Here is a 24044-nt window from a genome sequence, read left to right as displayed (position 1 = left end):
TTTATTTATTATTTTATATATAATATATAATTAACTATTAATTTATAATATATTTAATCTTTTGTTGGTTCAAAATAATTTTTTTTATAAAATTAAAATTGTAATTATATGTATTTAAAATTACAACCGCTAATATAAACTTATATAGATCATTTTTTAAAAACAATTCTAAAAGCGAAATATATATTTGTAAATATATACTTAAAATATAATGATTGATAAATATTTAAAAATAAAAAAAAAATTAGAAACTAAAACTTAAATTATTATTTTATTTATCAAATTTGTATATAATACATAATTAAATATTTAAATTTATTGTGAAGTTAATATACCCTTTTATGTTATATTAACGTTGTAATGTAATTTTACAATTATTTGTAGTTAATCAATTGTTATTATTATTATTTTTAAAAAATAAATTTTATGAATATAAGTAGTTACAAATTTAATATTAATAATAATTTTAATTTATTGTATAGTTAATATATTTTTGTGATTACAAGTAGTTGCAAATTTAATCAATTGTCATTATTTAATTTTTTTCAAATTTTTTTTATGAATATAAGTAGTTACAAATTTAATATCAATAATTAGTTAAATTTATCATATTAATTCTAATATTTTTCTGTAAATTAGGTCTAATCAATCATTTTTATTTTTTCCAAAGTTATTTTTTTAAAATATTAATGGTTACAAAATAAATATATTCAACTTTCGTTATTTAGTTTGTTGTTACTTTTTATAAATTTTAATGACTATTTATTTTATTATAAATATATATAATATTATATAATGCAGGTATATATATATATATATATATATATATATATATATATATAATCTAAAAAACTAACGTCAAACAACTCTTAAGAATATATAGCATGCTTGCAAAGGATTTCTTTAATAAAAATAAAATTATTAAACATATTTCTTACAATATTGATAAAAGTTTTTAAAATAAAATTATTTTAAGAACGTATTGCATTTATATTAACTTATAAAATCATTATTATTACTTAGCTTTAAAAGTTAGATTTACTTGCACATAATTAGTAAATTGTCGACAAAACTCTAAAATGGTAATTCTTTTTACTTGATTTTTTTTTTCTCTTTATCATTCAAAAAAGTCATGAAAATTTTAGGATAACAAACATTTTTTAAAATTTTGTTTAAATTCAAACCCATAACTAATGATAGAACTAACATAAGTATTTATATTTTCTACTCACGAGTCCATATCCTTGCTTTTCTATCAATCTTTAATTATAATCTCTCCTTATTTTGATATAGACCGAAATTCTGTTATGATCCAATTCTCATCCGTAATAGATATCAGGGAGAGATTTATGGAGAATTTTCTTAAACAATTAAAACATAATTAAAGTTGTTTATTAAAAATTAAAAGAAATATATATTAACAATATCATAAATACACAGATATATTCTATTACAATTTTGACTAATGATTTTATTAACAGTTATAATTCTATTTTTTGTCTTTGGAGTGAACCTCTTACTTTAAAAAAAGTCTAATCGTTAAAACTAGTAAGTAAGAATCTCAACATAAATGCTAAAGTAGGAGTATGATAGGACACATTAGCAGTCATCGGTTCCGTTTGTTCTGTTCTCAACGTAGCCTTCCATGCTGGTTCTATTATGACTTTCAAGTGTGCTTCTTTTCTAGTCTGCCATTGAAGCATCATCATCCTCTTTTATCTGGGACATTTTATTGTAATTGTGGTAATTTGTTGAAGATTTGTTTTTTTCTATTCCTATACATTTCACCAAAACTTAGTAAAATATAAATCCATACTAATATATCTTGAATTTTCAATAATCTTCCTTATCTCCATATTCGTATTGTACAGTACCGGTGTCATACTATGTATTTGGGCTTCATACTCTATAACCGTTTCCTTGAAATGCTAAATGAAAGTGAATTACAAACTTCAATAAACCTGTTCACAGCACTTTAATTGTGTAGCAAAATATGGATCATTGATTTTATCATGCAAATACAATCAAACGATTATCAGCAGTTAGAAAGGCATAAACCATTTGGAAGTTTAGAATAGTCATCACTTGCAGTCACTAGAAAATGGAACCACAGGGTCTACCATTAACTTGCAGAATAAAAAGCAACTAAATGATGTAGTTAGTCAGCTTTTTTTCATCCTATTACAAGCAATTATCCAGTCCAAAAGTTTATATAGATATCAAATTTGCATTCACAATGCAATTCGTGGCCTTCCTAACCAGCCATTTGTTTTGCACAGATTACAAATATTCAAAACCAGACACCGGATTGACAGAAACAAGCAACATGTTCAAAATGAAATCCAAACCAGTATTGTACAAGAGGAAAACAAATAAAACAGAACCACCCCGCTCAATACTCAAAATAGATCAACAAGGACAAACACAAGATATCCCCCAAGTAAACCAAGGTATGATAAGTTTTCATTTTTATAACTGGATAAATTTAAGGAGAAAAATTGACCTATATGAGAGAAGACTAAGCTATACTACTATACACGATACAGAAGAAAGTAGTAAAAAACCCGATTAGTGTGCTAAATTCTCCAACCATTTTCCATATCAGATAGAAAAACAGCCTTGAATAAATGACATGGAACTCAAGTTAGAACCAGCTAACTATCACGATTTCCAAACTCCAAAATAGATTCTCTAAATAATATCACACTCAAAATTCAGGAAAAAGGAAAATAACAAAAACTTTATTAATCTGAAAAAAAGTATACTTTGAAGAGGGTGCTTATTTATATAGCTCCTATGCTACTCTTAATTGACACCCTTCTATTGCGGGACTTCCACAACATACAAGTAACAACTAAGTCATCTTGGGCATTATTTGAAACAAGAAATATAACAAATCAAGTCTGAAAAAAAATGCATTTATTGATAAGACTTCCTTGCTTTGCTCTATCAGTCTTTGCCATAAACTCCTGGACTTGTTCATTAATAAGCCATTGGAAAAGGACAAAAGAGAAGCCCCAAAAACAACCTTGCCTCAGCTCTGGAGAAATGGATGTCTTTGCTAAAATGCACACATAGCACTCTAACCACATTCATTATCCACAATGGATTGAAGTTTCTTCTTCCAGTAACTGCTATTATAACTTATACATTTTTAACCCTAGCCCTTGGAAGTAATAGATACCTTCTAATTGCTAGTATAAGCACCCAGGTAGAAGCAGATATCTTTTCCTTGATCATTAACAACAGTGCTGAGCTCAAAACAGTTTTTAAGATCTGAGCATGCAATCCTTTAAAATATCCCAGTATGCCCTCCCTTTTCCATATTCCATAGAAAACTCTAGACACTGTTTTCTGTTGTTTTGTCTTTGTTTTGGAGGTTTCTTCATTTGAGTCTGCAGATTGAATGATAACTTTACACCTACAAGAAGAAAAAGATCTTAGAAGGGTCCTGGAGACTAAGGTTCATAAGTCAAAACAAGCTGGAAGGAACAAATTATATACCTGATAGCAGGATATGTTAAACAGGTAGCAACACTCTTTGAAATAGCACCTAAAAGAAAAGCCATAAATGCAGAAAGGGATGCTGGAGTTCCTTTATCGTCTGTTTGTTTATTCTTCAGGGCTCGTTGTTTCAGCTGATCAAACACTGTATACTGTAGCAAATGGTAGTTTCAAATTACGCTGTTTTGGACTGAGATCAAGCTTTCTCCAATAATATAACTTAACAGAAAGCGTACAAACACGATACAGAGTTCCAGTTGTGTAAAAGTACAGTTTGACCAACCTGAATTGCAGGGTTTGAGGTCAGCAGCAAGGAAATGCTGAGGCCATCAAAAGCATCCCTCCATGTTCCTTCTGTAAGTGTTTTCAACAGCCCTTTAGATTTTCCAAAGTCACTTGTCTGCATTCTTGAAGAGGCTGTATCGAGGGGCTACACAGTGATCAATGAGACAAGCTTTGAATTAAGCTTACAAAGTTTGATAAGATACCATATGTCTCAAACACAACTTGTAGTATATACCTATAATTTATTACCAAATACTTCCTTAACAGCATGGATGATAGAACAAAACTCAAAATATTAAGAGTATGTTTGTTTTTCATTTTAAAAACAGTTTTCTGTTTTTAAAATAAAATATTATACAAAACTTTAACAGTTTTTTATGTATAACATGATCAAACAAAACTTTTTCCAAAGATACATCAGATCCTCTCCTTTGGGTTCCACATTCCAACTATGAATCACCCAAAATTCATAAAAAATACTTCAATCACAATTTTGTGCTGTCCAAAACAGTAATACCAATATGATGAAAATTCATTACCAACTTATCCTGCTCCAAACATCATAAAAGAAACGCTTTAAATGCACTGTTGTTTTAAACTAGGAATAGTTAATGCCACCTCACCTGAGTCACAATGGCTGTGCAAGCTCCAGCAGCAGCAGCAATAACCAAGTTTGCTTTTGTTCCGATGGATTTATAACCACTTTTTTCAAGATAAAGTCTTTTAAAGTAGCTGTAGCCATAGAAGTAGACAAATTGTGAAATGAAGGATTGAAGATTCTTTGTTTCAAGGCCCTGGTAAAGCGAAAGCACCTGACGGGTAGATATTGCCTCCCATAATACATCACTAAGATTCCTGCAAAAGTAAAACAAGTAGAATACATTAAGTTGGCAAATCTTTATACACAATGGCCAAGAAGTAAGATCAATCAACCTACATACTCAGGCCAGCAAATTCTGATAACTACAGAAAGATAATTTTGATGCAAATTGGCACTCCGCATGCTGAACATCTTTATCATTTGCAAAATTCAAATGCATCACACTTCATGTCCATGTTTAATTCACTTAAAACATATTTTTTCCTCAATAAGGTCCCTCTACTTCTAAGTTTCTCAATTGAATCCTTAAATGTTTTAAGTTGTTCCAACGTGTGGATTCCTACATTCTATAAACTTTCAACCAAAAATAAAGACTAGTGTCAATGTCAGACAACCAAAAGTTTGTTTTTAAAATCATACATTAAAAAAAATCCTCCTCGGGAACCTCAGATCTCTAGTTCTGTACAGTGTCTCCAACGAATTACCAATTCTCTCTCTAAGAAACCATTTTTACATCAACAGAGCAAACCCAGAAAGCGATATTTACAACAGGAACAAATAAAATAAAATAAAAAATCAACGATGAATCAATGATTGCAATTAAATTTAAAAAGATGGGTAGGGTAGGGATCAAGAAAAAGAGAAGAGAAACTGAGGAACCTGTATTTTCGGCGACCGTGGGAACGAGCCTCAGCTTGGTACTTGGTCTTGCAGGTGTCAAGAGGGTAAAGAATAGTTGTGCTGAGCAATGATCCTATGGCTCCAGAAGTGGCCTCTGCCAAGGATTCCAGATCCACGTTCATCTTCTTCTGAAATCAAAGGAAAGTGTGTGCCAGGATGGTATTGCTAATTCGCTTGGTGGTGGTTGTGATATTAATTAAATTATTTTTAGAATATATATATATATATATATATATATATATATATATATATATATTAGTATTATACAAGAGTAGGACAAATGCAAATGGGTTAGAGTCACAAGGAAAAGGAAAAGGAAAAGGAAAAGATGAATAGAAATTTGGATCAACGCATGGGGACAAAAAAGGGTCATCAATTCATTCATAAATCATGATTCATGGGACGCCACCACGTAACGTTGGGAACACTAACAAGGAAAACGTGTGTAGCGTGCTTAAGTAAAAGTCCCTCTAGTACTGCTACCGCATCTTCCTCTCTATGTGCTGCCCGCTCCACTAAGAATTGTTAAGAGAAAGGGCTTTTTTACAGTAATCTTCTAAACTTGATTATTAAAATCAATTATTATAATTTTTCTGCGTAAAATTTACCTTCTTAAGAAATGCTTTTAACTTCTAAGACAGAGGTTCAATATTTAAAATATATATATTAAAAAATAAAGTCCCATATTTTAATTTTATAGTTCAACAAATCAAACTATAAAATTTAAAAAAATAATTAAATCAAAAGCCCAAAGATTGAAAATAAAAAATCCTATATTTTACTATTATAATTTAATTCTCTCTGTTATACTGCGTGACTCTTGAAATAGTATATTTCAACAATATTAAGAATTTTAAATAATTTTTGTTTCTACTCTTGATGGACCTAAGAGAAACTCACAAGTATTTCGTAGTAGAGTATTAAAAATGACTATTTAAAACTTCTAGTAGTGTCTTATAAAAATTATCCTAACAAAAATTAGATCTATTTTTTAGATTATAGAAAGTTTATGCGGTTGTAAATTATAATAAAAAATTAAAATCTAAAATAACTAAATAGTAAAAAAAGAAGGAAAATGAATTCAGCAAGCACTCGAAAGATTAACTAATTATAAACAGACTGTATTTTATCTATGAGCCTATTGATCTTTTTCTCGTTTTATCATTTTATAAATTGATCATTGACCTTGTGATTAATCATTAATTCTAATTTTACTATTACCCAGTGATTATATAACATTAGTATTTTATTATATTTTTTATTGATATTTTCAATAATTATGCAAGATAATTAATAATGAAGAAAATAAATATTTTATGAGTTTATTAATTTTTAATAATTAATTAAAAAAGTTAAAATTTTAATCAATATTCAAAAAAATTAACTTCAGTATTTTAACAAATCTACTAATTAGATAATACTACAATGTATATTATGTAATTGACTAAAGATTATTAAATATGCATACACACACTTTGCTTTAATTTTTTTAAATTTGAATTGAGTACGACTGTGTTGGTTCTGTATTCTTTTTTTTTTTCTTTTTCAAAATGCACCCTTTAATCTCTTTATCTATTTTTATCATAAAATAAAATAAAATAAAATAAAATTTTCGATCAACTAATGAGTCTAAACAATATCATTCACCTAAAATTTTACAAATAAACTATAAAATAGTAGTTTATTTATTATATTTTATGAAAACTAATCTTTTTACCTCTATTTCATCATTACCTTGCATAAATATGTGATATTTCTACTTACTTTAAACTTTTACACTATTTTTTCAACCCTGTATCATTTATTTTTCATTATTTACTAACAAATTCACCATTCTCTTATAAGTTGACATATTTAATAGATATTTTTCTCCACGATTTTTATTTTCTCAACAAGTTTACACAAAATTTGTCCTGGATGATCTGAAAGAAAAATACATTTATATTTAATATGAATTTTAAGCATGGAAGTCAGGATGGCCGAGTGGTCTAAGGCGCCAGACTCAAGTTCTGGTCCTCGTGAGAGGGCGTGGGTTCAAATCCCACTTCTGACACAAAATCCATACCTCTAAGTTTTCTAATGAACGGTTTTGGGCTAAATTGGATTGTGACCCACTCCCACTGGGCCCAATTGAGGCGATTGACAATTAACAGTAAATTAGTAAACCATTATCTTAATTCAGATGAAGTAGATATCTTAATTTTTTACAAAAATTAATATTAAAATGTAAACAGAATATAAAGGTAATTATCATTTTTTCTTCTATTTAAAATTATGTGTATGATACGTCAATTTAATTTGATGGTAAGGACAAAAATACTCATACCTGAAGATATCCACATGAATTAGCTATGATGGGGTAGAAGATGAATAAACAATAAGTGAGTATGTATATTATATTATTTGTTTATTGGATATTTATTTTATTTATATTTTTATTAATATTATATATAAATTTTTACCATTTTAAGATGAGATTTTATTTTATTTTATCATGATTTTTTTGGTAAATAAGCACACAGTGACATTTTGCAATGTTAATATAATATTATATTGCATAATTATTTTTGTAAATTTTTATATATAGTTGCAAGTTGCAATTGATATAAATAAAATGGATATGGGAGAATTATTATTATACTTGTTTCGCTCTATTGACATCCTTAGCATTATAAGAATGTTGATGAGTTTGTGGCATTGGAACATTTTAATCTCCAATTGAGCTGTAAACGTTTTCTCTTCTGGCTGAAGAGCTACATCCAAGTTCAAGTCTAATCATCTAATGCTGCAACTGCCCATAACTGTAAGAAAATGATAATGTGAGCAGCATGCAAGTGACACAAAAGGAACTGGTCCCCAACCACTTCTTTTCTAATTAATTGGGACCCTTTCCTTAAGAACCATCAAACATGTTTTATCATAAAATACGTGTGATTGTCAAAACCACACCTTTGCTCACAATGCAACACGTGTCGATGGTTGAAATTTCACCATGCAGTTCCAACATATGTTCATTTCTTAATCAATACATTTCTGCCACATTTTCATCCAAGTGAAATATTGTACAGTTATTGTCATGCACAAGTTCTCTTTGATTTTTTATGTTTCGGTTATTCAGTAGAGCTCGTTTGAATAAATTTTCATAAAAATATTTGTATAATAAAATATATAAAACAAATAATTATTTTTTATAGATTAAATCAATTTATACACTTCATATTTTGAGGAAGTTAATTGAAAAAACTTCTAAAAAATTACAAAATTTTAATAAATTTTATGATTAAATTTATTGTCTGATTCATAATTTAATATCAACTTACTGTAACCTGCTGTGGCCACTAACTACTAATGTTTTCTTGAAATTGCCTTAGCTATAAAACAAGCAAGTATCAATCAGCACAAAGAACGTCTTATAGTTTTCTAACAATTATTAGTGTTGTTACATTCCTTCTTTCATGGCCTCCATGAGGGGAGTCAGATATTTTATCTTAAAAGAAAAAGGGATAATAAAGTTTAGAATTGACAATTTTTTTATTTGTTGTGATCAATGATTAAACATTTATTAAAAAATAATAGTCTTTAAGAAAACTTTGTTGTTGGGCCATGGAAACCGCCAGCCGAATACCATCCACCACTGGGTTGCCCTATTTGTCAAGAGCATGTTTGAACAGATGCCACATTGAGTGGGATGGGCAATGATTTTATGATCACAAGCAATGCAGTGTAGTGACATGTTGTCTACATTAGTTAGGGAAGCTTCAAGGAGTTGAAGAGAGGCTCAGTGATGATCAAGGTCACTTTCTAGTGGGTTCATCATAGATAAGGAGTAAGTATATTTCAACAAGAGAACAAAGAATGCAAATTAGATGCAGGAATTATGGTGATAGAGTCACATATGGATTTTTCTTCTAACATCCTTTGTCCTTTGTGCCCTCCTTGTCTGGCTTATTTTCAACGGGGAGCATATGATATGATAACCTTTTCTAAGTGTGCCATGAATTAGTAAATGTCAATGACATAAATGAAATATTCACACTAGAAGATCACTAATAAAGTTGAAATCCAAACATATATACCAAGTTTTTTGTAAAATATTCAGGTTGACCTTTTAACATCTTCACTCAGGTACACTCTCTTTGGTTATGATTTTGTGTTCTGCAGCAAACATTCCCTAACTACTTCATGTCTGGAGAAGAATATATATTTTTTCTAAAGTTTTGGGGTAGATAATATAAATATAGTTTACTACCTCAAAGGAAAAAAAAATTGTTCTCTATCCCCGAAATTGTTGTGAATGTGAAACATTGAGAAATTAAAATTTTTCTTTAATATTATTATATTTTATTCTTTTAGACTTTCATTGATACTATAGTTTGATTATCCCATTAATTTTTTTCTGGCTCAGTTCCTGCCCTTGTTGGTTTGTTGCAATTGCAGTCAGATTAAGTTTGTGAATGCTTAACATAGCAACCACAGAGAAACACTCTTGCACAAAGTGCCACCCTGCTATATGTGTAGCACGTTATGTCTTGATACCTTGTCTCACAAAGGCAGAAAAATGAGGTTTTTTCAAAGCATTTGACATTTAGAGGGACCCCTACCTCTCTAGGAAATAACATTGAGAATGGGAAAGAAATGCTACTTTATTTTTTGGTCATTGGGAAAGAAATACTACTGAAGAAAGAGAATACAAAGACTTGTGATGGTCCTTTGGTGATCTTTATTAGCTATAACCCAACATTTTATGATGATAATTCAAGCTGTTAAAGATTTAGGTTTCTCTTTTAAACTCTTATCATTGTTTACAAATTGGACATCCTGTTTTCTCTTGGCAGAGCTTATGTGCTAGAAGCATTAATTTCATTGCTTAGGCCTTAGGGTAACCTTGATCCAAAACCTCCAGCTAAAATTGTCTTTTAATATATAAGTAAAACATGCATAGTTGTGATATTGATTATTACCTATACAAAATCAAGTAGCAATAGGATCCAACATTTCCTGAAATTTGGTATTATAAATCCCTTGGCTAGTATCTAACAAAACGCACTGCATGGTTTAGCAGAGAGATAAAAGGTAACATTTAAAAGAGAAGAAAAGAGAAACTACACCAAGAACAAAAGTTGGAATGCTCAATCAGCCACCATTGTTTCTAGGAGCTCTCCACTTCCTCCTTCTACAATTCACTTCTCTTTACCTGATAAGGATCATTTTCCTGAAATTAGGAAGAGAAGTAATTTTATTTTCCTAGGTATATATACGCACATACACACACATTAAAATAGAAATGAAATGAAATGAAATAAAAGCATGGCTATACCTATTGATCTTTTACAATGGAGAACTGCTTCATAAATTGAGTTCTCATGATCATGCAAATCACCAATAGGATGGGATGTAATTAGTTTTGGAGATGCTGTCTGTGAACTGCTCAAACATTTAACTTGCCAATCTGTCTTATCAATATCATCAACTCTAATACTCTTCCTTGAGCGTCCTACTTTCTGCCTTAACTGGTTGACATACCTAAAGAAATCCACCAAGGTTCGCCGGGTCGATTTTCTCCACCTTGTTAGGAATCCATGATGAATTTCCATAGTTCTTGAAGAAAAAGAAGAAACAAGCTTATTTAGAGTAGAATCTGAGGGGGTATTGCAAAACTCTACTTTGGAAGAGTCAACAAACATAGGCCTAAGAAGACCATCAGAGAAAATTTCATCAGCAGGAACAAGAAGAAGAGGTGAGTGAGGGATAGAAATATCAAAATTAAAGTTTTGGCATTCTGGCAATAAATCATCTGAGCTTTTCACACTGAAGTTGAATTCTTCTGAGGTGTCTCCATAGGAACTATAAACAGATTCTCTAAGAGTATCTGCAGGGGATTTAGAGTTTGATAACCAACTATATGAAAAACTATCACTGGCTAGAGGCACTGAGGTTTCCATTTTGCAAGGATTTTAGGCAAATAATGATGAATGAAAAAAAAGTTATATACTCCTAAGGACAAATTGATGTTATTGATAGCTTATAGTGACAAAACAATGGTGACCACAAGGGGAAACTTTGTCTATTCTATCAAGGTCAAGTAGGGAACAAATGGAACAATATAAATGCAAAATTGTATTGACTTTAAGTAGTAAGTTTAGCTTGCTTTCTCATCTATATAGTTATGGTTGTCTGCAATTTCTTCTCTATTGGACAAACAAAATTTCATAAATAAATCAAAGTTTTGCTTGCTTTCTCAGTCTTTATAATTTGTAAGAAAATTAAGTAGTCCATTAACTTAATTTGCTTGATAAGATAACCCTTCGTATTTCAAGGAAGAATCTAAAACACCAAATAATAATAATGATAATAAAAGGAGCGTGACGATTGCCATGTTTCATGATCTAAAACGGGGTTCTTAGGATTTGGCGTATGAATAGCATGATAAATGCCATAAAGTTTGGTATGAAAACTACTTGAATGATACAATATAATATCCTTAATTGTAAAGTATGCTAGTTAAACAGTTGTGATTATTTTTAATAAAATAAAATACTTTAGATAATATTTTACTTCGTAAGACTTAAGAATTAAAAATATTTAATACTCTTTAACTAATTATCTTAACACACTCGTTTACAAGATCCCAAAAAACTTTCAAATATATATTCATGTCTATTTCAGTGCACATTGATTTGGTGATCTGAAATTTTTGGGCCTAGAGTTTCAAATATCCATCACAAAAATTGAGGGATGTACTTATAATAGAAATAAGGTCGACCTTTATCAAAGCATCAACCTATTCATCCAAGAACGCCTAACCAGAATGAAAACATGCCCCACAATATTGAACATAATGTCAATCATACATAATAGAATTATAGAACCATAAAACAACACAAACAGCCAGAGAAAAGGTTAATGGCTATGTCTCACCAATCAACTGAAACTACGCTTTCTGCTCAGATACAAAGAGATGCTATAATAATAGTTCACACTTACCACCCCATTGCCTTTTCCACTGTGTCTATATATTATACACGAGTAAATGCCTATTTTAATTCTTAAAATTATAAATATTGATTAATTTAACTTTACAAAAATTGTATTTTGGTTTTTAATATTTAAAAATTACTATTTTAGCTTCTTCTTTTTTATTTCTGTTTCATATACATAATGATTAAAACAAATGTCGTTTTATAAATTTAGGAAATTAAAATAAATACTTATTTCGGTTTACCCTGAAGAAGAAAAAAACTTCTTACTTAAGTTTTGAAAAACATTTACCTTAAAAATCAAACCCTATTCATTGTCTCAACCGTCGCTTTATGTTTAAACATAAGTAGATAATACCAACCACAGCCATTAATTCAAGGTACATCTCAACTGAAAATCTAATGGGACCAAAAGAATAACAGCAGGTAAAAGCCAAAGTTGTGAATGACTCTAGTCGATAGCTACATATATTTATAAATATCTCTATACCTAATTAAAATAAAAAAGAAACTAACAAGGTTCTAATTGTTTGTTGTAAGATTCTAACCTAATTTACATGAAACTTATATTGCAGTTTTCCGGTAAGTTAGGGAAATCACTGTCTCTATGGACAAACAAAGCTGAGATTCGATGCACCACATTCAGCAAACTATTATAAATTAAACAAGAAAATACAAGTAGAATAGTAGAACCAATGAGGCATTGTACTAAATTATTTTTCTTTAATAAAAAGTGTAGAACAGTTGCTAGTTATTTCAATTGGATGGAGAATGGTAGGAAAAAACTAGTTTTTCTGACATGTGATTCATAAACACGTGTTAAGAAGCTAAAAATAATTTTTTTATTCCAGCAAAAAAAATAATTTTTTTATTAAAAATAAGAATTGACAGAGTCTTCAAAATTGACAAAGCCAAGGTGAAAATTGATCACAACAATTAGTGTTAAACTTAGGAGTCGATTATTCTAGAGGAGACAAAGAAATTAAATGAGATAAAAATAACCTAACCCCAACGCCATTTATACCGAGCTCATAATATACATGATAATAAAAATTAATATATATAATAACATAATAAAATATCTTAATAAAATATAAATATGTTAGTTATATAATAAAAAATTACGTACCTTTTATTCAACTTAGCATAGTTTTTTTAATTCTTTCTCGAGTTTTAATTTTTAAAAAAAACATAGAAATTATTGTATAGTTTAAAATTTTGTTAACAGTGTATAAATTTATAATTTATATATTAATTTTTATATTTTGATAAATTTAATATTTTTATGATTAGAGATTAACTTAAAAAATATTATTTTTAAGTCATTTTCTTTTATTTTAATACTTAATATGTCCAAATTCTCTTATTTATTAATATTTAAATATTACCTCATGATTAAATAAAGGTAGTGTATTGTATACCTTATAAATAAATGAATAAAATAACATAGTATAACAAATTTTTAAAAATTATATTATTATATATTAATTTTTAAATATTTTACAAGTTAAAGATATTAAAATAATATATATTTAAAATAGATCTTTTTAAGTATTTTTTAATAAATTCTACCAGCTAGGCAGATAAATTTAGTAATTGTAGTTTAAATTTAAAGTTAAAAATGTGAAAGAGATATTTAAGTAATTAAGTTAAAAGATTCAATAAAATCAAATAATTTCTACTTAATTAAACTTTAAATAGTGCACAATGAAATAAAAATGGTTTATAAAATATTTAAATCAGAAAGTATAATAAAAAATACAATTTATAATGATAAACTATTCAAGATGAATCAAAAGATATATAAGTTTCTTTTTACACTTTTTATGTTATTTTTAATCTAATTTTAATTCTCTTTTTTTTATTGTCAATTATACTAATATTATTAACATCCAATGATTATACAATACTAGCAATAATTTTTTTAAAATTATTATTCACAATGGATATGTAAGACAAAAAAAAAACAAAAAAAAAACATAAATAGCCTATAAATTTGATAATTTAATAACTAGTTAAAAAAGAAAAATTAAGTTTAGTCAATATACTTCTTTATTTCATTTTATTCTATAGTTTTATTAACTACATATATTGTCGCTTACAATGTAACTAATTATGAGATATAAAGAGACGTCAATTTTCAAAGTATTTAACAACGCTAGAGCAAAACCAATAAAAAAAGAGAATCATAATTTTCATTAAATACAAAAATCACACAAAGTAAGCAAATGATTCACTTTAGGTCTAGTTACAAATTTAGCTACTCATAGTGATGTGATCAAAGAAAATAAATGTAAAAAAATTCATATTCATTTAATATATATATATATATATATATATATATATATATATAAAGCAAACTAGAGGAATTTCAACGAAAAAAAGATGATAAGAGTTTTTGTTTTCAAAATGTGTTTTCAATCACTTATTTAGACAATGGAAAGATATCCTCAAAGGAGAAAAAGACTAAAAGAGTTTTCATTTCCAAAACATGTTTTCAATCATTTGTTTAGATTATGGAAAAATATTATATGTCTTTTGTCTATGATCTCCACTTTCAAACATCTCTAAAATTTGTCAAAAGTCAGCAAAGTAAAGATGTTTTTTTTTGTAGGTTCTCTTGTTCCTGAAATACAATTCTTAAAATCCTAAAAAATATTTTAAATTTGAATCATTAGATAGAAAGCAGGGTCATGCATGCCTTTAAACACAGTAATGCATGTCATTAAAATACTCCAGTGAGATTGTTGAGTAAGAGTGTGCTTCATGCCTCAAATTTTATGTAATTATAACAAACAAAAATTCTTAACAATGCATTGGTAACCTCTTTATGCTAAACTATAACAAATAATAAATAAATTAGTAAAAAATAGTACAAAACTCTCATTAAATAATGGTCAAATATATAAAAATAATATATAAAATACTGCAAAATATAAACTTATTAATAGCAATGTAGAAATTTGATTTAATTATTTCTTATCCTACTTGAATATCACTTATACCTAATTACTCCATCTTAAGTAGCATGTAAACTTATTTCTCAAATCCAACAACTCAAATAATCGTATTATATTTGCATTATCATACTTTAAATTGAAATATTTGTTGTAGGTAAAACTAATTAAATTAAAAAATATCATATACTCATCTCAATTATCTTAATAACAAACAACTTAGCAAAATTAAAATAAATGTAATAATTAAAAAGATATGGTTGAATATAAATAAATATAATAAAATCATTATTTATAAGTTTCGCTTCAGCAATACAATATTTGATTGAGCTAAATTTATATAATAATAACCATACAAATTGCACCAATTTTGGTTTAATTTATTTTTTTCACTTAAGTTAAAAATGTAAGAATTATTTATTTGCACAATTTGCTTAAGCAATATCAATTCCACTTAGCTAATAGTTATTCATTTAGTTAAATTTATGCAATAATAACAATACAAAATTTACCAATTTTTGCTTAAACTATTATTTTTTACTTAAGTTAAAAATGCAAGAATTATTTGTTTACATAAATTGCTTAAGCCATATCAATTTTATTTAACTAATAGTTGTTTAAATAAGTAAAAAATATATTCTTAAATTACTTTCAACACTGTTTAAGTGATATTCTTTTATTAAATAATTTTTTTAACTTATATATATAATATAATTATATAAAGATCTAAAATAATAATTTTTGAGTGCTTAAAGAATAATTTTATAAATTTTTATAAAAAAAAAAGTAAAATTTATAAAAACTGATACTATTAAATACAATTAAAAAATTAAAATTTATTTTATTTTAAAATATATCCAAGTATTTACATATGCTTATTTGCTTATGCATCAATTAGTTACCTTGATACTATTCTTTATTTGAATTTATCGTTTATAGTACATAAATAAAAAATATTTATTTATTGTCCTATTTCTAAGTAGAAGGAACATTTTTTCTTTCCCTTCTGCCTTCGTGTTCAGTAGTTGGGAGAAATAGTTGGAATGCACTCCTTTCACGTATTTTAAGGGACCAAACATCAAAGTAAAATTTTGTTTCGCCCACGTGACGCTGCGTCGACTCATCGAGATTGCGAAACAAACACATGCTGACCTTTTTATTTTTCTATATTATTTTTTAAAATTTTTATTTTCGGCTTAAACTTTTCACATTCGATAGGGCTTTGTTGATTGTTTTTATCAACTAAACACAAGGTAAATTAAGTGTGTGCTTGGGTGACTGTTTTGAAATTTGAATTAGAATGTATTTAATTATATAGAATTGATTTTAAAAACGAGTTAAAATTAATTTTATAAATTTTAAGCCACCTAAACTGCAAAGTTTTATTAAATAATTTTTCCAATTATTTTATTCAAATTTAAATTTAAAATTAATCAATCAATAATTATTTTAAAAAAATAATGTAAAAGAGTTATATTGGTTTAAAAAAGTAAATGTTTTATGATGCACTATTACTTATGTATTACACTATCAACTAACATCATTAAAAAGAAAAAAAAGTCATTATTAAATACTATAAAAAATATATAAAGGCAATATTAAAAATACAACTTGTAATGAAATAGTTAATAAATCACCTCAATGCTTTTATAATAATTTCACAAAAAAACAACAAATGTATATTAATGATTTTTATGAAAATACACATATTATATTAAAATACAACGAATATATTGTGCACGATATTTTATATGGTAAACTAAGCATATAACTTTTACTGTTAATTTATAATGAAAAGCTATTATGATTTGTGGATGCAGAACGGTGATTTTAGACAGAGAGGAGGTAAACTCGGAATTAGCACGTTCCAGAAATGACGGTGAGAGCGTCAAGTATCTATCATGTGCTGTGGGGGCGCGTGAGAAGAAGAATCATTCAATAGCACTGGGCCCCACCACTCAGAAGAGACACTTTTCCATATACCTGTCTCATAAACTTTACAGTGCATTATCTCTATTATAATTTGTCTTTGTTAATTTTCATTCTTAAAATTAAATTTAAAATTTCAGAAATAATAAATTTTCGTTATAATATTAGAAACATAAAATATAATAAATATTTTATTTTTTAATAAATTTTTTATTAAGTATTTTAAAAATAAAAATAAAATTGACAATTTATTAACACACGTGTTTTTAATTTTTAAATATTGTTTAGAAAAATATTTAAATAAAAGAAATAAAAATAAGAGATATAATAGATAATATAGCATAATAAAAAATATGTGTGGTTGACCCCTAGTCATATGTTAAAAGGAAGGGACCCGACATTAAGCAAGACCCAAGAGTGTAGGGGTATCACACATAATATCTTCAATACTGTTATTTCAACTCTTTTTTTTTAATATATATAATACTTTTACAATAAAACAGAGGTAAGAAAAAAAGTAAAATGAGATAAATAGTGTAATGAAAATTAATAAAATATATGCATTATGAAAAGTTATTTTGACCAAAAAAAAGCACTAACATTATTCTAATGTCCATTTGGGAGGTACCCATCTGGTGATCTGTATGCATTGATGTATATGGTTGGCAGGACAGATGGAAATAAAGCAGGATCGTGATGAAATGACTGTTATTTATTCTTTTAATCAAAACTTATATATCATGCTCTGTCATGTTTTAATATATTTACAAAAACCATGTCAGAAATATCTTCTTTTAATTTAGAGTTTTTATTTGAAACTTTTAAGATTGAATTATTTTAATATTTAGTTATAAATATAATTAATTATACGAAATAGGCTTATATTTGAATGTATTAGATAAAAAAATAAGATAATTTATTTTTTTCATCTAATTTAATTTATATTTAATGTAAATCACATATTTAAATATAGTGAATAAGTTTATTATTAAAAATATTTTATATATATAAAAATTTAAATTTAAAATTTTATTTATAATATTAAATTACTTATCACTCAGACAAAATTCTGATGATAAATAATTTGTTATTTTAAATGTATGGTGTTGATTTTACAAGGATAACGATGGTCTCTAATTTTTTAAGAAATAATTGGTTAACTTAAAAGAAGGAAAAAACTGTTGTTTCACATTTCTATTAACTTTCTGTTCAACTGCCAACTTTTCTAATAATATAAAACAACATTATTTTAAAAGATCATACAATAAAAAATACAGATAATTACAATAATAAACAAAAGTTATATGGTGTCGTTATCAATTATTCCCAATTTCCTACGCGAGACATACAATGCAATTTCCATTACTTTTGGGCGGATACTCCGATCTACCTATCTAAGATCAAGGGTCGTTTGTTTTAATTTTTTTTTAAAACTTTTCAGTGTATTCGTTTAAATTTTTGAAATTTTAAAAAAATATTTGAATAACCTCTTAAAAAATCACAGTTACGACTATCTTTTAATATAAATAATATTTTACAATTGTAACTAAACAAAACAACATTTATTTTATATAAATTGACCAGAAAAAGGTAAAATGTTAATTACCTTTTATTACATTCTTATTTAAAAAAAAAAGAAAGATTGAAATCTTTAGTCTACACTATAATTTCCACAAGGTTGAATCCTTCTAGTAGGTTTCCTTTGAAATCGTCCATAATAAATAGAAAAAGACTTGTTCAAAGAACAATAAGTTCCTTTCCATATATAGGGATATTTTTTTCGTAGTGCCAACGGTTTTCAATTACTCCCAATTTCGTATCTAAGTGATGCACTGCAAGTGCAATTTGCACAAGTTTTGGATTTATATGGAGAAATTCTGACTCAAAGTTTTTGATTACTTGCTGTAATTTTGACAAAGTGTACTATCTTGTACTAGGTTTCCTTTCAAATTAAGCACGATAATTAATTCGAACGAGACTTTTCTGTTTTGAATTAAACTTTTTGGTAATTTGTGATAATTACCTTTTCTGGATTTATAATTTTTTCAATAAAAAAAGCCTCTTATCTAATAAACACATTACAAATAGTAAATATATTATTTCAATTAAATTTATATTTATCTCAACCTTATTCATTATCAATCTTAATCGATAATTATAATTTGATATTTGTTTCCATCAAATAGATTTCTCAGTTTCCATTATCGTTACAGAAAATAAGTCAGATGAAATAAAATATATTAAAACTAATTACAAATGGAGATTATTTTCTTAAAAAAAGGAATAAAGAAATAGGTCTGTGAAATTGCTGACAGAGCAGTGACACGCTGCAGGGTGGTTCATGTGAAGCTAAACTGCTGAAAAGCGCGTTCGCAATTTTCCAAAAATAAATTGTCTTATGCTATAATCTAACCTTCGAAAAATGAGTAATTCAGTTGAGTAGCCTCTGCTCTAAGAGCCGTTGAAAGCAGAGGGACCATATCATCCAGCGAAGCAATTGCGTTGGCCCACTCACGAATATAACCCCATGTCACTCTCAAAGGGTCCCATCAACATGTTCCAGCCACAACTTTTTAAATTACATGCTTCTTTTATTTATTTATTTATTATTATTATTATTATGGTTATTTTTTTAAAAAAATTAGGTTTAAACAATTAAACTTTTCGTTTCTGTGCTGTATGTAACGCAAGTTGTGGCACCTTAAAAGATTCAAACTCGCTCAGAACGATAACAAAGTTCAACAACAACTTAGGTAACAGAGAGAGAGAGAGAGAGAGAGAGAGAGAGAGAGAGAGAGAGAGAGAAGCTAAAAGGGTTTTAGATCCCTGAACCAGATCAAATCGAAATCCCTTTCATGGGGTTGTTTTCGTAACCCCATTGCAGTTAAAGGGGATTCCTTGATTAAAATTTTTGTTGCATTGCAGAATCGGATACCAACCCATCATTATATTCATCTTCGTCTTATTATTCTTATTCTCATTGTGTTTGTTTGATTTGTGTTTTTGTTGGCACAAGAGAGAACAATGGAGGGTGAGAAGAAGTACATCACCTCTGCGGAGCTGAAAGAGCACAACAAAGAGGGAGATTTGTGGATCTCAATTCAAGGGAAGGTTTACAATGTCACAGATTGGGTCAAGGAGCATCCTGGTGGTGATGTTCCACTATTGAACCTTGCTGGTCAAGATGTCACAGATGCATTCATAGCCTACCATCCTGGCACAGCGTGGAAATTTCTTGACAAGTTTTTCACTGGGTATTACCTACGAGATTTCAAGGTTTCTGAGGTTTCCAGGGATTACAGAAAGCTTGCATCTGAGTTCTCAAAACTGGGTCTTTTTGACAAGAAGGAGCATGTTACCTCTTGCACACTTGCATCTGTTGCTGTCATGTTCCTTGTTGTTCTTTATGGGGTTTTGAGATGCAGCAGCGTGTGGGCTCATTTGGGTTCTGCTATGTTGTTGGGTTTGCTCTGGATGCAAAGTGCTTATGTGGGCCATGATTCTGGCCACTATGTGGTCATGACAAGTCATGGTTTCAACAAGTTTGCACAGATCCTTACTGGGAATTGCTTGACTGGGATAAGCATGGCTTGGTGGAAGTGGACTCACAATGCTCATCACATTGCCTGCAATAGCCTTGACCATGACCCTGATCTGCAGCACATGCCAGTCTTTGCCGTGTCTTCACGTTTCTTCAACTCAATCACATCTAGGTTCTATGGAAGGGAATTAAAGTTTGATTCTTTTGCCAGGTTCTTCATCAGTTACCAGCACTGGACTTTTTATCCAGTTATGTGCGTTGCAAGGGTCAACTTGTATGTGCAAACACTTCTGCTTTTGTTTTCTAAGCGTAAAGTCCAAGATAGAGCTTTGAACATAGTGGGAATCCTTGTGTTTTGGACTTGGTTCCCTCTTCTTGTTTCTTACCTCCCAAATCTGCCAGAGAAGGTTATGTTTGTGTTAGCTAGCTTTGCTGTTTGTTCCATTCAACATATTCAGTTCTGTTTGAATCACTTTGCTGCAAATGTTTATGTTGGGCCACCAAGTGGCAATGACTGGTTTGAGAAGCAGACAAGTGGGACATTGGATATCTCTTGCTCCTCTTGGATGGATTGGTTCTTTGGGGGGTTGCAGTTTCAGCTTGAGCATCATTTGTTTCCAAGGCTACCTAGGTGCCAATTGAGGAAGATTTCCCCTTTGGTTAGAGACCTATGCAAGAAGCATAATTTGCCTTATAGAAGCTTGTCATTTTGGGAGGCCAATCAATGGACAATTAGGACCCTTAGGAGTGCTGCTTTGCAGGCCAGGGACCTAACTAACCCTGTGCCCAAGAATTTGTTGTGGGAAGCTGTTCATACTCATGGCTGAGACATTTAATTTTGGATTTTAGGATACTGTTAAGGTCTTATTTTGTTCTTGAAAAAAAAAATTATCACTTTGTAAGCCCCTACATTTCCAAGTTGGGGCATTGAATTTAACTTTTTGCTTAGGTGTGGTGTAGAAATTATGATTCAGATATTACAGTTCATTTGCTTTGCATCGATACAAAGTTCATATCCTTATATGCCTTTTCACTTCTTTTTCTTACATTGGCATTGGTTGTTTGCTTCTGAAATTTATACCATTCCATCAAATCTTGTATGTGTTTTCCTATTCATCAGTGTTCGAGCAGAATATTTGTTTTTTCTTTCATTCTGGTTTTTGAGCAGAACTGTGGCGTATTGGTTTTCAAGCCACTTTGTGTTTGTGCCTGAAAAATAAGAAGAAAATAATCAAGAAGCTTGTCATAATGTCAATGTTATGGCTCAATCCTTGCATTCGAAGTTAAGGCTTGAGTTAGCAATTTGATGGCATTGTTATCCTTGGCTCAAGAATGAATTTAGCTTTTGCTAGAAGATAGATAAATCTTGTGGCATCAGCAAGGTTAAACAGCGTGGATTATTCTCAGCCACTGAAGATAAATTCCATAGTAAGCAATATTTGGTAAGGGTAAATAAAAGTAGTTTAGCAGAGTTTGAGAATTGATGTATTTGAGGATGTGAAAATGAATTTGAACCTGATATAGGGTTTTGTTAATAGCTCTATTGCTAAATCAAATCATAAACGTAAATTGGTTTTTGTATTTTGCTCGTTTTATAATTTGCATAAGAATAATTTCTCTAAATTTTATGATTTAAAAAATTAATTAAGAAGTTGATACCTCTTGTGGTAGTGTCATTGAAAAATACTGTAGAGGATCGTGATTTGAAAATAATCTAGTGGTATCAAAAAGGTAAAACAACGATGGTTCACAGGCAGCTTGAAATGGATTGATCGTTAAATGTTTATCCTTTTTTGTGCTAATTGTTTGTTAAATGTTAACTAATACAGAGTTGGAATGTGATATAGAATAAGATCAGGTCAACATCAAACATCTTCTCAGTCTCGCGGCCTGAGGAAAATAAAGTTCATATTAAACCTTAGTGTGAAATTTTGAAACGCAAAAACACGTTTATTGTATAAGATAAATAAAAAAATAAATTTTTTTATTTAATTGTTAGTATTTATTTAATAAGATAGGATATGTTTATATTATAAAATTTATCTTATAAAAAATAGTTAAAAGAAAGTAAAATAAACTTACTGTTTTATCATGCATTAAATATAAATTAAAATTAAAAAAATCATCTTATCGTTATCATATATTACTTTTACTATATTTTATTGTTATTTGAATCCTATATTTTATCATCAAATAAACTTTAAATGTTAGCTTAAAAATATTAGCTTGAAAAATCTTATATTAGCTTAAATGATTGAGATTGTTTCAAAGATCTTGCCTTATCGTGTTCATAATTCAAAATTTGTACAATAATGGGCTGGATTATGAAAGAGTTGGGTAAGTTTATGTATTTTTCACTCTTAATATCCTCTCTTATCTTATCTATCATTGTTCTATTTTAATCATTGCATGAGTCTTAGCTTTAGATTTACATTTTTAAGAGTGAGCACTCAAATTTAATGTACAAGAGATGTTCTCTTCAATTTTTATTTTTTTTTATTTTTTAGTGTATTCTTATATAATGAAATAAAATTTTCGTTACTGATAATAAAGACATTTTTTGTTATACATTCTTGTTTCTTAACCCGTGTCATTATTATTTAATATTGGTGATATTTTTCTTATATATTTCTATTATTTTTTAAAAATTTAGAAATGCAAGTAATGTTTTCTGATGATTTTTTTTTAAATTGTTCTTTGATCCATAACTTTACACACATGCATGCTTAATAGGTTCCATCATTTTTTTAAAAATTTTATTAAAAAAAATAAAATTTATCAGTTACAATGGCATAAAAAATTAATTTTAAAAAATTACATTTTAGTATATATTTTTTTAAAAATTATAAAAAAGCCTATAAATTTTCTAAGTTGTTTTGGATCACTAATTTAGATTAAACAAATGGATGTATAACAATAGTAATTTGAGAAAATAGAAAACAATATCTAAGAATTTTTTCTATCATCTCAAACGACTCGACTATTGTCATAGTTCTAAAAAAAAAAATAATAATCGAGCTTTTATGTTTGAAAAAAATATTTGATAATAAATTTATTTTTCATATAAAAAATAAAAAATAAAAACAAATAATAATAATAATACAACGTATGTATTTTTATAAATAATTAAACAGAGAGTAGTGGGCTCCGACAACCAACAAATTTGTGGTGTCTGTGAGATGCATAGATTAGCCCAAAAGGGAGAGATGGTCCCAAGAATAATACACAGATCCACCTTATAAAACTACAGCATGGGTCTGAGAGTCATATTTTAAATAGTATTCTTCTCTCGATTCATTAAATGTTATTACAATAAAGTAGTTTTTAATAGAACGAATCTTATTTTTTAT

At 28.1% G+C, this 24044-nt stretch overlaps 3 protein-coding genes and 1 non-coding gene across 5 annotated transcripts; 2 read left to right on the top strand and 2 right to left on the bottom strand.

Moving 5' to 3' along the window:
• Positions 1-2717: 2717 nt before the first annotated feature.
• Positions 2718-5478, bottom strand: LOC113869575 (peroxisomal adenine nucleotide carrier 1). The gene is made up of 5 exons (XM_027505963.1): positions 5270-5478; positions 4413-4644; positions 3788-3934; positions 3505-3656; positions 2718-3421 (listed from the first exon to the last, which is right to left on the bottom strand). The coding sequence occupies exons 1-5, from the start codon at positions 5410-5412 to the stop codon at positions 3145-3147; spliced, it is 951 nt and encodes a 316-aa protein (XP_027361764.1). The 5' UTR covers positions 5413-5478; the 3' UTR covers positions 2718-3144.
• A 1781-nt stretch (positions 5479-7259) lies between these two features.
• TRNAL-CAA lies at positions 7260-7343 on the top strand. The gene has a single exon. It is a non-coding gene; the product is annotated as a tRNA-Leu (tRNA).
• A 571-nt stretch (positions 7344-7914) lies between these two features.
• On the bottom strand, positions 7915-11286 carry LOC113869912 (probable membrane-associated kinase regulator 6). 2 transcript variants are annotated; one of them, XR_003505499.1, is made up of 3 exons: positions 10608-11286; positions 10399-10502; positions 7915-8091 (listed from the first exon to the last, which is right to left on the bottom strand). XR_003505499.1 is itself a non-coding variant. In XM_027506432.1 (2 exons), exons 1-2 carry the CDS (start codon positions 11230-11232, stop codon positions 10495-10497), a joined length of 633 nt encoding a protein of 210 aa, XP_027362233.1. In that variant the 5' UTR covers positions 11233-11243; the 3' UTR covers positions 7959-10494. The 2 variants fall into 2 exon arrangements, 1 of the variants encoding a protein (XP_027362233.1); XM_027506432.1 differs by having other exon boundaries at positions 7959-10502; positions 10608-11243.
• Positions 11287-19836: 8550 nt separating this feature from the next.
• Positions 19837-21796, top strand: LOC113869188 (delta(8)-fatty-acid desaturase 2-like). The gene has a single exon (XM_027505394.1). It carries the CDS (start codon positions 20178-20180, stop codon positions 21519-21521), a length of 1344 nt encoding a protein of 447 aa, XP_027361195.1. The 5' UTR covers positions 19837-20177; the 3' UTR covers positions 21522-21796.
• The last annotated feature ends 2248 nt before the right edge of the window (positions 21797-24044 follow it).

The sequence above is a fragment of the Abrus precatorius genome, unplaced genomic scaffold (genome assembly GCF_003935025.1).
Source record: "Abrus precatorius isolate BTA unplaced genomic scaffold, Abrus_2018 Scaffold6, whole genome shotgun sequence".
NCBI lineage: Eukaryota > Viridiplantae > Streptophyta > Magnoliopsida > Fabales > Fabaceae > Abrus > Abrus precatorius.
Note: the sequence above shows the minus strand (reverse complement) of the source record. Positions and strands in the feature narration are given on the sequence as shown.

Coding starts and splice junctions, on each gene's coding strand:
- LOC113869575 (XM_027505963.1), bottom strand. CDS start 5,412: ATGAACGTGGATCTGGAATCCTTGGCAGAGGCCACTTCTGGAGCCATA. Junction 3,935..4,412: donor GCACAGCCATTGTGACTCAG/GTGAGGTGGCAT, acceptor ATCACTGTGTAG/CCCCTCGATACAGCCTCTTC. Junction 3,422..3,504: donor TTAACATATCCTGCTATCAG/GTATATAATTTG, acceptor TTCTTCTTGTAG/GTGTAAAGTTATCATTCAAT.
- LOC113869912 (XM_027506432.1), bottom strand. CDS start 11,232: ATGGAAACCTCAGTGCCTCTAGCCAGTGATAGTTTTTCATATAGTTGG.
- LOC113869188 (XM_027505394.1), top strand. CDS start 20,178: ATGGAGGGTGAGAAGAAGTACATCACCTCTGCGGAGCTGAAAGAGCAC.